At 37.2% G+C, this 17,696-nt stretch overlaps 1 protein-coding gene across 1 annotated transcript in view; it reads left to right on the top strand.

Annotated features, from left to right (window-relative positions):
• Window positions 1-17,028, top strand: part of LOC140143603 (cytochrome P450 4A12A-like) — a 29,023-nt gene extending 11,995 nt beyond the window's left edge. The window contains exons 2-9 of the mRNA XM_072165416.1: window positions 8,545-8,692; window positions 9,359-9,531; window positions 11,647-11,765; window positions 12,403-12,664; window positions 12,939-13,135; window positions 13,447-13,580; window positions 14,633-14,780; window positions 15,603-17,028. Coding sequence (XP_072021517.1) covers window positions 8,545-8,692; window positions 9,359-9,531; window positions 11,647-11,765; window positions 12,403-12,664; window positions 12,939-13,135; window positions 13,447-13,580; window positions 14,633-14,780; window positions 15,603-15,774 — 1,353 coding nt within the window. The 3' untranslated portion in view covers window positions 15,775-17,028. The remainder of the gene's footprint in view (window positions 1-8,544; window positions 8,693-9,358; window positions 9,532-11,646; window positions 11,766-12,402; window positions 12,665-12,938; window positions 13,136-13,446; window positions 13,581-14,632; window positions 14,781-15,602) is intronic.
• The last annotated feature ends 668 nt before the right edge of the window (window positions 17,029-17,696 follow it).

Below are 17,696 nucleotides of genomic sequence, written 5' to 3'. Positions count from 1 at the left end.
TATACTGCCCTCCATGGTGAAGTTTGGCCATGACAGATCATTCCATCTTATTATTTGGGAAAAGTCACTATGTTGCCATAGTGACTGGAAGATCATGTTTCTCAGAGATGGCCTTCACTAGTTTTGCAAACATACTCAGCAGGCTGTCTGAAACTAGTGAGTACCACTTGGGGAGTTTTGAATAAGAAAAGAGTTACGGTTTTAAAAATAAATGCATGTATGAAATTTACACACACCTTAGGGCCTACTGATTATTGTTATAGTTTTTACACTTTTTGCTTGATCTGTGCTGATGGTCAGTTCCACCACAACTTTTACACACTCCATTCTCAGTCCCCTTTGAGTTTTTGTTTGGCTTTGTTCTCTTATAAATCATAGGCCTATATGAGGATGTGGCTGGTCTGCTCATGATAGAAAAATTATGCAATTGCTTTACAATTTGCTGTGGATCATCTCAAACTTACCAGGAAACATTTAGTTTAGTGAGTTTACTAGCAAGTTTCAAGTTATAATGAATTCAAGTCTCTGTCAAAAAAATCATTTGTTAGAAACTTAGTAACTAGAAAATTGATGCATTAGGAGTCTACACTGTTTGTGGAAAATAATGCCCAAACACAGTAAATATATATATATATCCTAATTTGTGATTTTGTTCTTTCTTTTTATAATTTTAAATACTAAAGTACTCTACCCACAACTTTTTATACAGAGAAAGTACCATTTCTATTAGCCTACCAAAATAAAACTCTCTAATTTACAGGCCCTACCCCACCTTGACCAGGCGAGACATAGCCACAGGCATGGTTGGCACAGTTACATGTGCAACAGGTGACTAGATTAGCTAAGACTTTTGCACCCTCATAATGCTAAAAATTTACCCAAAGCTGGAAATGGTAGAGTCCACCCTTTGTGTAAACATATTGGTAACCAGGACTATTGACTCTGCTTTTTGGTAACAGGGTGAGGAAGGCAGGGTGTAAAGAAATGAGTGGCATGGGTATTTGGTGTATTGTATGGGGAAGACACCTACATTTTCAAACAGGGGAGAATTACAGCTTTCAGCTCATATAAGAAACATTAGGTAAAAGCTTTGTAAACTTTAGTTAAACCTACCTTTATTTGGACTTAGATAGATCATACTTTTAACATTTTCTAACAAAGTTAGTTATTTTTCTACCACTTACAGCTGGTTCAACCTATACATACTTGTACTTTTCACTGATTGCACTACACGATATGTCTCAACTTTTGACCAAAGGGCCCATCAATACAATGAATCGTTCCAAAGTTACATCCCTTTAAAGAGAGGCTCTAAATTTGAAGGGATGACTGTATTTATGCCTAGTAAATGTGGATGGAATCATGAATGAATGGGCCCTATGGCCAAAATGATGTTTACAGTCCACTCTAGGCAGGGACCAACTTTGAAGTTTGTATCTGGAAAGGATTTTCCAAACCATGGTTTCAAAGAAATTGTCTGTTTTTCACTGAAAACAAGAATATTGTGATCTTACACTACAGAGTGCTTTAACAGAGGCCAATTTTAATGCAGTTTGCTTAGTTAGGAAGTGCATACTCTCATGTTTCATAGGGTTTTTAGTTTTTTTTAATAGCATGGATACTTTTTGAGCTATAGTCCAAAACGTGAAGCTGCGTGTATTCAACAAAGTGGTGCACTGTGATTGGGACCGTGCATACCTTAAAACTAGTGTAATCAGTAATTCAAACTCGTGTCAGTTTCTCCATATACTCCCGTTTTGTGTCCAAACGTGTCCAAAAATGCTACATTACTTGTCGAACACGATAGGATTTCAGGTAATATTACTTAGGAAGTTTTCTCATAGCGCTAATATTCTGTTTGCTTCCCTCAATAGCTAGCTTTTGATTCAAAAAGTAACCGGGGGTGGGGGCGGTGTCCAACCTTCAAGTAATTATTTTGTGTAAGCTAACCCTAAGCCTATTCATAACCCTAATCCTAACCCTAATTCGAACAATAATCCTAACCCTAAACTAACCCTAACCAATCACTGACAGTGCCTGTTTCAAGTCTACAAGCCTCCATGCATGATCGTCTGCCGAATTCTACTACCTGCTTCGACCGGAGACTAAGTTTTAACCCTGGCAATATTGGGTAGCCGTGTTAACGTAATTATGACTGAAATCCTATCGTATTCGACCAGTAATGATTTGGATCCAAAATGAGGGTCTTTTTCACAGGGATCTCGGGTCAAACTTAGCAGCCTAACAATACATAAATTATATTTCGCGGTCAACTGACGTAACAAATTGATATCCGGGCATGCGTCGTTTAGAGCTAGACAGTCGTGACTCGCAAAGCCACTTATCGTATTAGTTGATCAATCGGATTAGATCATTGTTTCCATCAATAGGCGGATGCACACATTATTTATTTGATGTGGGCAGCGAGCGACCTCCTCTTTTATCATCTTCTCTGGTTGGAAGCAGAATTTATTTCTGCGCATTTTGACACCTCATTTGATACGATAGCCCAGAAAAACAATAAAACACCGGTCAATTTAATGTAGTGAGGTCCAGATTTGAAAGTTGCACTTACATACAAATTTTTACAATACAAAAACACTCAGATATCATTACACAGATTTCCTTCCATTACATTGAATGCAAAATCAATGGAATTTACTGCAACTTTCAAATCTGGGCAGGGGCGTAGCCAGCTTTCTTGGTCGGGGGGGGGGCAAAATACAATTTTTGGGGCACAGACGAAACAAATTGCAGTTGCATCATACAAAAGCTTCGAGCTTCCCGAAAAGGGCCTTATTGGGATAAAATGGTATTTGCCACTATTTTCGCCCATTATCCGGCTAAAAAGGGCTTTATTGTTACAATATGCGCGCGTAGCGCGGAAAATTTTTGTATTTTACACTATTTTGGCCCTGAATTTGGCTAGAAATGGGACTCCTTGCCCTTTTTCTTTTCCTTTGCCCTCCTGATTTTCTCTATTTTTTGTCAGAGGGGCACTTTTTCTTTCATTTTTTTGTCAGGGGGGAACTCTGCCCCCCGCTAGCTACGGTACTGAATCTGGGCTACATTGACTTAATTGTACGCTGTCACGTCAATATTTAGTCAATTGCTACAAATGAGTTGATAAAATGTGCAGAAATAAATTCTGCTTCCAACGCATTTTACAGATTTGTAAAACAATCACCCGTTTTTGAATAATTGTCATTATTTAAGAGGGGTCAGTTAATTTTTTTTAGATGTTTAATTCTCTTATTTCCATGAACTAACTTTATCCGCAGTACATATGCATATTAACAATACCATTTTAAAATTAAAAAATACTCAAAAAGTAACGAATCTGTTATAAATACGCCTATAGCGTCAGAACTAATAATTTTGTTCACAATATTTCTACATAGAAAGAAGGATGATTTATTTACGCACATTTTGATACCCCATTTGTCCAATTTCGTTCAATTAACAATACAGCAGGGTTTTGAAAGAAAAATACCTGAATTTATAAGTTTGCAGCTATTTGTATTGATTTGAAATCAGCGCCAAGATAAATGGAGGGTTTTACCACGATGCCACAATGCTTGCGTAATAACCATTGATCGCTTTAAACAGCAACTTTTAAATTCGGATATTTTTCTTTAAAAGCACTAATGTGTTGTTAATATTGAACGACATTTTGACAAATGGGGTATCAAAATGCGCGTAAATAAATCATCCTTCTTTCTATGTAGAAATATTGTGGAAACTATTATTAGTGCTGAAGCTATAGGCGTATTTACCACAGCTGCGTTACTTTGTGTGCAGACTACATTAAATTTAACCTGTTCCCACAAAGTATTCCTAATGCGGCGCGGCCCATACACATCAAAATATTGATCAATATTGGAGACCCTAGATTAGAGTGGCAAGTTTTCCAAATTCCGCGATTTTCCGTGCGTGGTTTTGAATACTAAATTTCGTGATTTAATTTCAATTCCGTGTTCAAATTCGGTGTAAAAAGAAGTTACTTGCATTATCTTTTTAGTTGTTTTAAGCCTAATATGTGGGTGGACGCGGCGAATCAGCCGTAAACTCAGCAAATTGTATTCTGAGGGTCTTTTTATCTTTTCAGTTTCCGTAAGTCTATTGTTCAGATACGAAAACGCAGGGGATTCAGTAAGTTTACTGTAATCTGACTTCATTGTTAACTTTGAAGTACCAATCAGGTTATTTCAATAGAGGGGATGCCTATGTCAATAAAAGCGATAGAGACAAAGTTATGAAACACCGGTGTTAACACCGGTGTTTTTAATGGTCTAGCGCCCTCTCGTCTGACATTTTTAAATTGATCTACATTAATTTGACAAAATGCATGCCAATCCGAATGACAAAGTCCACGTTTTTCTATAAAAACGTTGAAAATAAGCCTTTAAATCACAAAAGGTCCGATTATGAGCCTGTCGCACCCCAATGCACTTGTGCGGGGCCACAGTGTCGCCCTTCCCTCGTATCAATGTCCATCTCCCCATTTTGCTTCCTCCTGTCCCCCCCATGATCAGTCTCCCCACTCCCTCCCCGGGCCCTACTGTCTCCTCTCCAGTTCTTCTCTTTCTAGTCTTTACGTCTCTCCCTCTCCACTCTTTATTCCTCACCCCCTCCCACTCTCACTTGTTCAGTCTCAAGTATCTCCCTCCCCCCTCCCTTGCGAAATTTATCAGTATGATCCATGACTGAAAATAAGCTCTGCAAAAATAAACATTTAAAATAAACCCAAGTCTTTCATATAGGCCCAACCAATTATCCGATTAGCTTGCCATTGCTACGAATGAATAGAATACATTATCTTTGCTCCAATGCAATTCTTTTGTATTGCATTTCAATATAAAACATGATTACCAAATCACCACTTGTACGCGCCTCATTGGGAGATATTTGACTATTTTAGACGCTCGTTTCATCGCCAATATGAAAGACTTTTGCTTATAACTTGGCAACATGGTTAGTATATATTTCAATGCAAGATTATTTTTAAGAGCTACTTACGTCTAGGCGTAAGTGCATATACACCAAACACAAGTCAATTGAAGCCGTACAATTTACCGCGAATTTAGAACCGTAAAATTTAGACTCTTCTTTTGTCTAGATTAGCACCCAACCGCACATCTCAAGGTTTTATGTCAAAAATCAATATAACTTACCAAAACTAAAACTGAAATTCACGAGCTTCAAATTTTCAGTAACTAACAAAAGTCTAGAATAAAAGATTGGTCACACCTGGGAGACTACCACTTCAGAATAACAATGACTTACAAAAACGGATACGGTTACGGAAACAGAAACTGAAAAGATAAAACGACGGTGAGTTAAAGTGTAAAATGTATGTGAAGGTCGTATTCATAGGTGTATCAATTCGTTGCGACAAGTATCTTATCAAACGCTGTTTAAAGGGCATTTCGTGATCCACAGCCTCATCCCCCACTTTTCCCAAAAAAAAGTTGAGATTTTTACACCACTGGATACCTCTGGCTACATAATGTTTATGTACCAAATATTTCTTGCAGATTAATTCGTTTAGCAAAAATATCGCCAAATTTGAATTTCGTTCTGGTGCACCAGAACGAAATTACAACACATTGTCTATGGAGCAGTGTAATACACTTAATCATGCATAACTCACAAACGCAAAATCGGAATCAACTGAAATTTTGGAAATAAGCTTTTTTCGTGGATATCTACTGAAAAATGTCATAAAAAGAGGATGCTAGGATCACGAAATACTCCTTTAAGGTTACACGAAGAAACGTATAAAAAACGTATAAAAGACGTATAAAGTTGTTCTCTAAAACCGCGTTTTCTCAGCAATCAAATATCGCAGTGAGTCAAATGTTTGTGCATGGATGTATCTTAACATTATTTTTGTGTGTTTATACAAATTTTTAGAATCCGTTTGAAAATCCTTCGTTTAAATCATTTTTACGCACCATGTTAACAAGATCAAAAACACGTTCCATGCAGTTTTTTTCAAATATTCGCTCCGTATAAAACTACGCCGAGTGATTGTTTTCTCCTTTTTGTATTGTACTACAAATCGACCAAAGAAATAATGTTGCCATGGGGAAGAACCAAAAACAGTACCGATTAAATTTTATTAGCCCGTTTTTGGGAACAATTTTCGAGAATCTTGGACCACAAAACACTGTTATGTTACATTATCGATATCTGGATTGTGGAACATTAATTTTGATTTCTAACTGCCTACATTATTTCTCAAAAGTATGTCGATTCCTTTACCATTTGAATTTCACTCCAAATTTAAGCTACTTTTGCAAAAATCGAGGTTTTTTGCCATCGATACCTCCGACATTTACAGCGGTGATGAGATTGTTTATCAATAAGAGCCTGGTATGCACTATTCCATAATAGTCAGTTTGAGATCAATCGATTTCACAGATCACTCAGTAGCTCAATCGGTTAGCGCGCTGGCTCACGTTCGACTAAATATAATACTATAATAGTTTTGAGCTGGAAAACTTTGGTACGTGTTCGAGTCCCTATGTGGTCCGTTCCATCTATTTTATTTTATTTTATTTTTCTCTCACTTTTTCCTTTTTTCTTGTTCGTTTCTTTCTTTCTGACTGCAGCGATTGATTGTTTTTGCCCGTTTTTTCATTATATAATTCAGGAATTTTTAGGCTATACTAGTCTAATAGGCGCGGCCTATTAATATATTTTTACAAATTAGATTAACAAAATATTGGTTGTTGGTTTTGTTATCGTTGTTGTAGTTATTGTTGTAGGCCTATATTTTGCATAATCAGGGTATAATAGGCATACTAGGCCTATTATAGCCTATAGAAGCATTGATTTATTTCACGACAGATATCATCCCGGATAATTTTAAAAATTGAAAATTTAGAAAATCCAAAGGAAAAGTGCCGAAAACGGCTGCCCACAATCACCCCCCCCCCCCATCAGCCCATATGGTCCTATCATGGTCGCCCCTTCCCTATCCCTGCAACATATAGGATGACTCACGAGCCGCGGTTTGTCCGTGGCCCTAGTTCAGATTGATACACTATTGTACGCGTGAGTTCATTCTTTTCTGCATGGCTGTTTCCATTATTAACTTACGCCCCTCTGGAATCAAGCCTTGAAAATCAATTGTATTTAACCTTAAATCAATCATTAATACTACTGCTGAAGAGGAAAATAAGCTTCTACCTATTTCTATAGAATAGTTCTTGTCTTTGTTTGCTTTGGCTAAATCCTGTTCAAGTGGTAGATAACAAAGCATTGTATTTTGTCTGGGTATGTATAATCAACAATGAACAATGAGAGGATATTTCTGAACATCGTTTACTTGGGGATGATTTGAAATGACCGCCAATTATGACTGTTGGATATTTATTACCAGAAATGTAGAAAAAGAGACACATGTAGAAAGGATAAAAATACAATTTTGTCGAAGGAATAGAGTTCAACAAATCATAACCCCGCTTTTGGATATCGTTTGAAGTCAAATGATATACCATTTTAAAGCTTATGGTATATATTTTCTAAACACGGAAATAAAACAAAATTGACCGGGCCGACTTTACGGCTGATTCGCCGCGTCCTGTCACATATCTTTGAAGACGGACTTCATTTTCATTATTTCAACCTCACATCTCATTATTTTTTCTTCATTTTTATTTTTCGCAGGGAAAAAACACGTTTTCCGTGAATTTCCGTGTTTTCCGTTTTTGTCTTAAATTCCGTGAATTTGTCCGTTTTTCCGTGACACGGAAAACTTGCCACTCTACCCTAGATGCATGCAGGATTGGATACAAAATCTACCATTGTGCGTGTTCAATGGTATATTTTGATCACTCTTGTATCTAGGGTCTTTGATATTGATCAATAAGATTGAACGTGTATTGGCCGCATAATGCGTCCCATACACCATGTACACGATCAATTTGATTGATCAATATTGGGGACCCTAGATGCAGGATTGGATATAAAATAATTTTTCTCTTCAATATTATTGAAGAGATCCAATCTAGTTTGATTTTATTGACCATGTTGACGGTTGGACAATAAAATCACTATTGATGTCCGTGTGTACAGTGCACAATGGCAGATTTTGTATCCACTCTTGTATCTAGGGTCTTTGATATTGATCAATCAAATTGATCGTGTATAGGCCGCATAGGGAACAAACCAAAAGATCGATGACGTCCTATAAACGAAACTAGTTTCGTTTAGGGGGGAGGGGGTAAAAATGCTCCATTACGTTTGCACAAAAACATCGGTCTGAAGAATGTGTCATTATTAATATTTATGTCAAAATTTTCAACATTTCATTATTACGTTTCTGGCAGGGAGGGGGTCGGCTGAGAAACGAAACTAGTTTAATACGTTTATAGGACGTCATCGATCTTTTGGTTTGTTCCCTAACACAATTAATGTTTCCAATTGTGGCTTAACGTTTGGTCGGTACACCTGTAAACTATACAAGTAAACATACGGGATTGATATATATTTCTGTTTCGTTAGTAATAATCATGAAACATTTATTTGTTTCAGCTTCCTCCGACAGAAGAATTACGCACTATGGACTTCATACACCGCAATCGCAGTTGTGAAAACATAACACGAATGTGGTTTGGCCCGTTCGAGTGCGTGATAATCATGATTAGCCCAGAGTATGTTAGATTAGCTCTGGCAAACGCAGGTATGTAGATCACAGTATAACTTAAAATTATTACTAAATCTTCCTCCAATTTATATAGACGAAGAAGATTGCTGCAGCCACCAGCATGTGCAGTGACCATGATAACCGGTGTTTCCATTTTCTATCAACCGAAGCAGACATTTCATTGTATCATCATGTTTATCATAGTTTTCTGGTCTTGTGACCTATACCTTCTTATACAATTTGAACATTTTTGCTTGGGCATAATGACGCAAATTCATCTTGAATTATTGTTACTGTTATTTCATTGTAAGTAGGCAATTTACCCGGAAACGCAAAAGCAATAGCTAGTCGATAAAGTAACCTCGAGTCGTTCTCTGTTCATGTATATCCTGAGTGTTTGACAATGGCTGGGTCAAGAGGAAGAAGAGAATATGCCATATAGTCTTGCCATAATTTACGATTTACGTCAAATTTTAATTCTGTGATTCTTTACTCAAAATGCTGAAATAATATTAGTAATAACTGTCAAGAAAGGTTTCTGTCCATTTAAAGCCGAAATAACAAGGTAAAGTGTAAGAAACCTATAAATACCAAGCCAAGAAATCCAATTTCATATCAGTAAGATCGTACAATATGGCGTCCAAAGCTCAGCTACATTATGAATCCTTATTAACCATGATAACCAACACTTTCCTTTTGTAGATACCAAAGAAACAAGTTTTCATCATTACCTGCAGTCGTGGCTTGGTGATGGACTCTTATTCTCAGGAGGAGCCAAATGGAAGCGACATCGTCGTCTTTTGACTGCAGGTTTTCATTTTGAGATTCTCAGGCCATATACCGACTTATTTGTAGAATCAACTCGAGTTTTTCTGGTAAAGATATAATAAATATGATGTCAAGTAATGCTTCCCTGGTAACATTGGCGCATATCCAGGGGGATGCGGAGGATGTTATCTAGCTGAGACGAAAACACCCAAATTTTGTCTCACCTATCCCAGATGTTGATGCAAAAACAGCCTGTTTTGGGCTATGAGGAGTCACACCGCCCCTCTCCCACCGAGATCTCTCAGTCCTGAGTACATGTACACTAAAGGGTTAATCTCTCAAAGTCAGCCATGGAACAAGTTGCAAACGAACGGTTTGACAGTTTTGTTAGCTGCAGTTTAATACCATAATTGTGTGTAAAACCAAAATCGGAATGGTCGAGAAATTCAACATGTTCAAGATTGAATAAAATTTTATGTCATTTGATTATAAAAAGGCGAAGGACACAAAGGGTACCTGCTTCCAGTAATAACCTGGTCGTAAAATTTTATCCTTGTTCTATTAAATTTGGAATTCTTCTGCTGATAAATTCTTCTTTATTTAAAACTGAATATATGTTTGTAAAGTTTGGTGGCTCTGAAAAGAACCATAAACGCGTTTTGAAAACCTTTTCTGTCTCTTTCTATAGAAACTTGATGGTTTTGAAAAGAGCCGTTTAGTATTGGTTAAAAATTATATTTTGACCTGTGGGATCAATAAGATTAAATTTATTTTTAGCCCGGATGAGCTTAAAAAACGTCAAGACCGCAAGCCCGGCAGGGCTGAGGCGGGAGACTTCCATAGTGAGGACTTGCAACTAATGGCGTTCCAATATATATATTAATAGCCCCGCAGGGCATGACAGCAATTATTTATATTATATATTAGAGATGGGACGGTAGTTTTTTCAAATTTGTCCAGGGTGTGTTTCTTTAAAATAGGAGTCACTACCATGGCTACCGCTTCGCTTTATTTTTACTGAACCCCCACTACTGAAGGACTGATGTAAGTCAGTGGTTAGGAAGCACATTGTAAACAACAATATTGACATGGGATCCAGAATACACGATTTGTTTGCGATTGACATAGGTAGAAGTATTACTCGCTTGACATCGTTCAATACCATGGTCGTTTTGATCAGAAACAGCTCTTTCATTACCGTGAAGAACGTTGCAAAAATCGCTGTAACAGAACTACAAACTTACATATAAGTTTGATGTCATAACGCGGCTGACAAAATTCCACACACGGACATATCAATTGAATACCTGAGTGGAAGAAGGGCCCAACTCCATCAAAACTGTTTTTGAGATATTAAGAAAAAACTTAATATTTGGAAAAGTTTTATAGACAGAACGTTTTCATCTTCAGGAGACCTTTAATACATGAACATACAATAGTACATACATTCGAAATTATATTTGATGTTTCCATGGCAGCGGTACAGGTCTTAATACGAGTTGGAGTTGGGCCCTTCTTCCACTAATATACTGCAAGTGCCAGTTCTGTGTTATAAATAGCTACAGAAATTACGTAATCACCATTAATTGCATAAGTAGAACTCATGTAATATGTTAGCAAGAAAATTTATTGTAGTGAAAAGCAGATTTCATGGATGAACAAAATTCCTCTTTAACCCTATATTTGTGGAAGAAGGGCCCAACTCCATGGAGTTGGGCCTTTCTTCCATGAAAACTCATGATTAAGTGTACGTGAAAGACTATTTAGAGAGTGGATTTTGGCTCATCTTTCAAAACACAAGGAAGATCAGTCTTCTGGCAATAAAATGCTGGGTCTAACTCATTTTTCTAAAAATTTGGAGTTGGGCCCTTCTTCCACTCAGGTATTCAATTGTATCACAAGTTAATTGTGCTTAAAGGGGTGACCACCAAAGTAGTATGGACTATTTTCTTTTTTTTTGGATGTGTTTGTATCATGTATAGGTCATTGCAGCTATTTACGGCATAAAGCGCTATATAAATATCTACATTTTTATTTATTTATTGGACAGATGTCATACGGCATGTACGGGGGAGGGGGCCATTATGCTGTTACGGTTACCTCAAGCATCATGTCAAATAGACCAGTCCCTTTCCTGTGTTTATAAACGGTCATCTCATTTACACTGTTTTTTTATTTGATATTATCAGATCTTTATTCAGTTTTATCTGTTTTTGACACAGGATAAATTGGACCAAACTAAAGGAGAATACATCGATGTTTTTAATTTTGTCAGTTTACTGGCATTGGATAGTTTGCTCAAATGCTCATGCAGCTACGAGAGTAATTGTCAAATTAACGAGTAAGTTATTTATTATAGTTTTATAAGACGAGTTGTCCGAAGTATAAGATTGACCCTACTAACATGATTAAGACAAATTTGAGTCATCTTTTGTGTTTTATACTTCCCGATATATTTCGAAAGCCTTCGTGTTTAAAACCAATCGTCACGACTTGTCGAGAGTTGTGCGCATTTACGATAACGTACTATGACGTAGTCTATAAAGTATTATGGTACATCCCAGCAAACACAAAATTCACAAAAGGTTAGAAAAGGTTGCCAGAAAACGTTTAAATGTCGGGTTATATAAAGGGTATATAAGAGTATAAAATGTCTTCATAAACATTCAAAAACATTTTGTTGATAACCTACTGCAAATATTCTAACATAATGTTATTTAAGTGTTTACAAAATATTTGGCAAAAAAACGTTTGCAAAAATATTTTACAATAACATCATTGAAAACATATTTAAAATATTGTAGTCTTTTTTCATACAAAACGTTTAAAACGTTTTCTTAACCTTTATATAACCCGACATTTAATGTTATCAAAACGTTTTTATCTGAACCCAAACCATGACTTTGCGGGCGTTTTGACGCCCTGACAGACGCAGCGGCCGATTTTCATACTGTGTATCTTTATGACTTTTATTTCAGGGATAATTCTTATATCAAATCCGTCTATACCTTGACAGAGCTTTTTAGTGATCGGTTACGATTTATACCGTATTACATTGATTTCGTATTCCGACACTCCCCGATGGGCCGAAAATACAACTCTCACTGTAAGATCGTACACGATCACGCTGATGCTGCAATTCGAGAACGTAGGGCGCAGTTGCAAAGAATGGAGAAAGGCGGATCAGTTGACAGAAAGGGAAAATATGTGGATTTTCTGGACTTGTTACTGAAAGCAACGGTAATGCAATTGTCTACGATTTAAATTACTTTCATGAAGAAAAGCTCACCTGTTTCCTTCATGTAGATATACAGCGTAGGCCTAAATGCTTAGCATTGTCATATTAACCTAAATATATCCTTAATCTAATTCTGAACTTTAATGCTATCCATAACTTAAAAACAAAAGTACTTCAATTAAATAACAGCGATGGTGTGTATTATTAAAAGAATAAAAACGTGTACTATGTACCCAGGTGATTAACCCAGAGTATATGAATAATATCTCTTATCAGGATGAAGACGGCCATGGACTGACAGACTTGGAGATCAGACAGGAAGTTGATAACTTCATGTTTGCAGGACATGACACAACAACTAGTGCTATCTCCTGGTGTCTGTATGACTTAGGAAGACACCCAGATTATCAGCAACAATGTCGGCAGGAAATTGACGATCTGCTGAAGGATAGAGGCACTGACCATCTTAACTGGTACGTGGTGTTCGTCAAATTATTATGAATATTGGTGTCAACACTTCTCGAATGTTATTTCGTTTGTTCACTCATAGTGAATTATATGTATTTTAAAATTTATGTGGAATGCATATTTGGTAGCGATAGGCCTAACGTGGTCCTCAAAAGTACAATTTTGAAATACTTCCCCTTGATGAAAAGTTACTAAGAGACAGTTCTACAATTACATGGAAAGGCAGGCGGACCTATGGCCAAATTTTGACTCAAAATGTGCTACATATTTGCTATTAAATATTACTGGATTATGAATTCTTGACACATTTTTGCAGGGATGATTTGAAAAAACTGCCATTTACAACAATGTGCATAAAGGAAAGTCTTCGTATACACCCACCTGTACCTAGTTATGCAAGAACTCTTATCAAAGATGTGACGTTACCTGATGGGCTGGTACTTCCACAAGGTAAGTGACGAGTATAGTAGCCTAAGGGAGTGTTCATAAATACTTTGTTGGGGTGCGTTGGAAAAGTTGGAACCTAGGACATCAAAACTTTTTAGTCCCCCTAAAAAGGGTGAATTTTTTATCCCCTTTTTATGGTCTACAATTTTTGGCCCCCCCCCCCTTCATGCAGGCCCGGCGTTATAAGTGGTGCGGCACTCGCAACATATGATTCAATTCGAGCGCAGCGAGTGGAGCGTAAAACGGCGTGGGGTCCAGGGGTCCGCATAAGGGCCTCTCCAAAAGTTTCTGGATGCGCTTAGAGGCCATTTCCTATTGTTTTTAAAACAAAATTGGGTATGTTCTAGACTTTAGTTAAGACCAAAATAAGGTCCTGGTTGCGCGAGAATGGCAAAAAAATCCACTCTATAATTATTGTATCCCCCCGATTTGCAATGGTAAAGAACGCAATATACCGTGATCCAATTAAAGCGCAGCGTGTAACGGCGTGGGGTTAAGGGGCTGCTTTAGGGCCCCTGGAAAATTGTGTTTCTGGATGTTCTTAGAGGCCATTTCCTATTGGTTTTAAACAAAATATTCTAGGTGTATTATAAATGGTCATGGAAAACATTTTTAAAACGTTTTATATGCAAATATACTACAAGAACATTTTTAATATTACAATGTAGTGTTCTTTTTTTTATTGCTTCTAAATAGCAGAAATAATACTTTTTTGTTTGCTTTGCTCAAAACTGGTGCGGCGATCTGACCTGTCGCATAGGTTGCGCCGGCCCTGTGATGTCCTTAAAAAGAAACCAAAAATACGGTTATTTACTCATTAGCTATAAATTACCGTTTGGACTTATTACTCATTGGAGTCATAGTGTTATATCCAAATTGTAAAATGCGCAAATTTTGATGATTTGAAGCTTGAAAGTACACAATAATTGAAATACTTAACATTCATGCGCGCGGAACTCGCAAAAAATTGGGAATGTGCATGCCTCGTCGGATGGACTTCCTCAGTTTTAACTAAATAGTAACACCTAATATAATATTATGACCTTTGCTTTTAGGTACCACGGTAGCGGTTGCTCCGCACATTACACATGTTCATCCGACGTATTGGAAGGACCCCGATGTCTTCGATCCAAGTCGATTTACCTTAGAGAACAGTCGGGACAGGCACTCGCATGCCTTTTTCCCGTTTTCTGCTGGTCCAAGGTATGTTTACGAAAATTTAGGGTCTTTATCAACTTTATTAGGGTCTTTATTTTAACCGACTGAGTCCCGATATTTTAAAAAATTACAGACACCGCATCCCTGGCCAGGACAAACCTCTTATGCACATTAATTTTTCTGTTGCCTATTATTTCTCAGATAGAGAACAGTAACAAAATGTCAAATTTATGGTATTTTCATTTTGCAGGGGAACAAATACTACTAATATAAACACTATCTTTAAACAGTCAGATAGTGTTTATTCCCTCTGCAAAATAATGTTTTGTCATAGTTCCCTATTTGCGAAATAGGTAACAGTGGAAATGCACATGGGTTTTTCCTGCCCATGGATGCGGTGTCTGCCGTGTGGTAGCACTCTTTTAGTACATTTCTGTGATGAAGAGATAGCAAAATAGGCCTAACACAAAATATGAAAATAATTAAGTGAAATACAAAAACAAATTTTAAAAGTTTTCCTTTTTTGAAATTAGAAAAAAATAATGGTTCGGCAGTTTCAGAATCGGGTTACGGCATTTTTTCCACATCTAAGCAATATTTTACATCCATGAAATGATTAAATACATACAAAACTGCAAAGCACTATAAAGCAAAACCATTAATTTCTTTGTGCAACAGTTTATCTAATCATATATTTTACCTGTTACATTTTCGTACAAAATATAGTTTGCAGAGCGAGCGGTGCTCTGTAAATATTAACGGTATTGAAACACATTGAAAATCTTATAAAATAGACTAGAAACACAGATGGACTAGAATTGACTTTATTTCTATTTTCCCCTTAACATTTTACCTTATTCAATCCAGAAATTGCATTGGTCAGCATTTTGCCATGAATGAGGTCAAGATTGCCGTTGCACTGACACTGCGTCGATTTCAGATCTCACCAGATCCAGATAGACCTCCCATCATGTTGCATCGTATTGTTCTACGCACATTAAAGGGATTGTATCTACGGTTCACGCCACGAGTACCATAGTATAATACGCCATGAATGAGATCAACATGATCAAGGGGATCAAGATTATTATTGCACTGACACTGCGTCGATTTCAGTTCTCACCAGATCCAGATAGACCTCCCATCATGTTGCATCGTATTGTTCTACGCACATTAAAGGGATTGTATCTACGGTTCACGCCACGAGTACCATAGTATAATACGCCATGAATGAGATCAACATGATCAAGATTGTTATTGCACTGACACTGCGTCGATTTCAGGCCCGGGATTTCGGGTCTCGCCAGATCCAGATTATACCACCCATTCTGCTGCATCGTATAGACCACTTGACATCAATCAACAAATGCGAGGGATTGGTCTTTCGATATGCTCGAACGAACCGCTTCACTGTTCAATGGCTTTCTTGTACTATATGAAATGTGGTGGGAGATTTAAAATACACATGCCCTGAGGCCTAAGCAAACTACGATGCGCACGCACACTGCAGGGCAAAAAACAATGGAAAGTGCCATAATGCGTGCGCATACTGCCGGGCAATGACGTCACATGTCAAGTGGTCTATACGCTGGCGAAGTTACGTAATAATCGGATTAACTACCATAGCAATAGGTGAAAACAATTTTTAAATATACCGCGCTGCACTAATACGTTCACGCGGTACCTCTGCATTGAACCATATCATGCTGATCACTTGCACCTGTAAGATGAGTATCTTTGAAAAGACCAGTATTGTATTCAATCTCTGATTACAGACATACACAGGTGATGAGTTTAAGCGCGATATGTGCAAAATTGTTTTCACCTATTGCCATGGTAATTAATCCGATTAATTACGTAACTTCGCCAGCGTATTGCTTTACGCATATTAAAGGATTGTACCGTACGGTTCACTCCACGAGGGAATAAGATATGCCATGAATGAGATCAAGATTGCCGCTGCATTGACTCTGTGTCGTTTTCAGATCTCACCAGATCCAGATAGAACTCCCATCCTATTGCATCGTATTGTTACGCACATTAAAGGGATTGTACCATAGGATATAATAATTCATTCGTTCGTTCATATTTTTATTTACATTTTATTCATCAATCATCATACAATGAATACATTTGCGATTTGCAAGAATATTTACAAAACTGAATTAATGATACAACATTGACGAATATTGCAGATCAAGATATGAACAGTAGTAAAGCATTTCAATTGCAAAATATATTAATATAATAGATTTAATACATGTAGATTTAATAAAAAGGTTAAGGTAAAGGAGACGATCTTGTATTCATCTCTTTTCATTGGCGATTGGGCCAGACTCCTCCACGTAATGTTACTGTATGTTGCCTTCCCAGCATTTAAGAATGCCGGTACCCATTGATACATCTGGGTGGAAAGGAGTAATCAAGATAAAGTGCCTTACTCAAGGGCACAACACGATGGCGTCGCCGGGACTCGAACCTGCAACCTTCCGATTATGAGTCGGTCAGTTGGAACCCGTTTCGCTCTGCATGCTCCCAATAGATTTAATAGATAAAGAAGAGTACAATATGTCTAATAGAAAAGTACAGACAATATTGAAATCGAATATAGTATAAATAAAATGAATATGTGATGAACAGAGAACAAGCATACTTACATTTCACCCACCCGAACCATTTTGCTAGCAATACCACCAAATCCCTGAGGACCAAACTGTGGCACGAACTTAATCTTTCTGCCAAAATTCTTCAAATTCAATCTCAAGGAAACCATAATCAGTATAGTTAGTTACAATTCTACTTAACTCTCTTTCCCCCTCTCTTCACCCCTCCTTCTCTTTCCTATCTTTGTTCATTTCCTTTCCAACCGCATATTTTTATGGATTTCATTAACGGTCCACTTCCGGGCTGCAATTTTTTGGCGATATGGCATGAGAAAGGCGCTATAACTGATAATAGCGA

This window comes from Amphiura filiformis, unplaced genomic scaffold, assembly GCF_039555335.1.
Source record: "Amphiura filiformis unplaced genomic scaffold, Afil_fr2py scaffold_24, whole genome shotgun sequence".
Lineage (NCBI taxonomy): Eukaryota > Metazoa > Echinodermata > Ophiuroidea > Amphilepidida > Amphiuridae > Amphiura > Amphiura filiformis.
The sequence above is the reverse complement of the archived record's forward strand: the minus strand, read 5'-3'. Positions and strand labels throughout refer to the sequence as shown.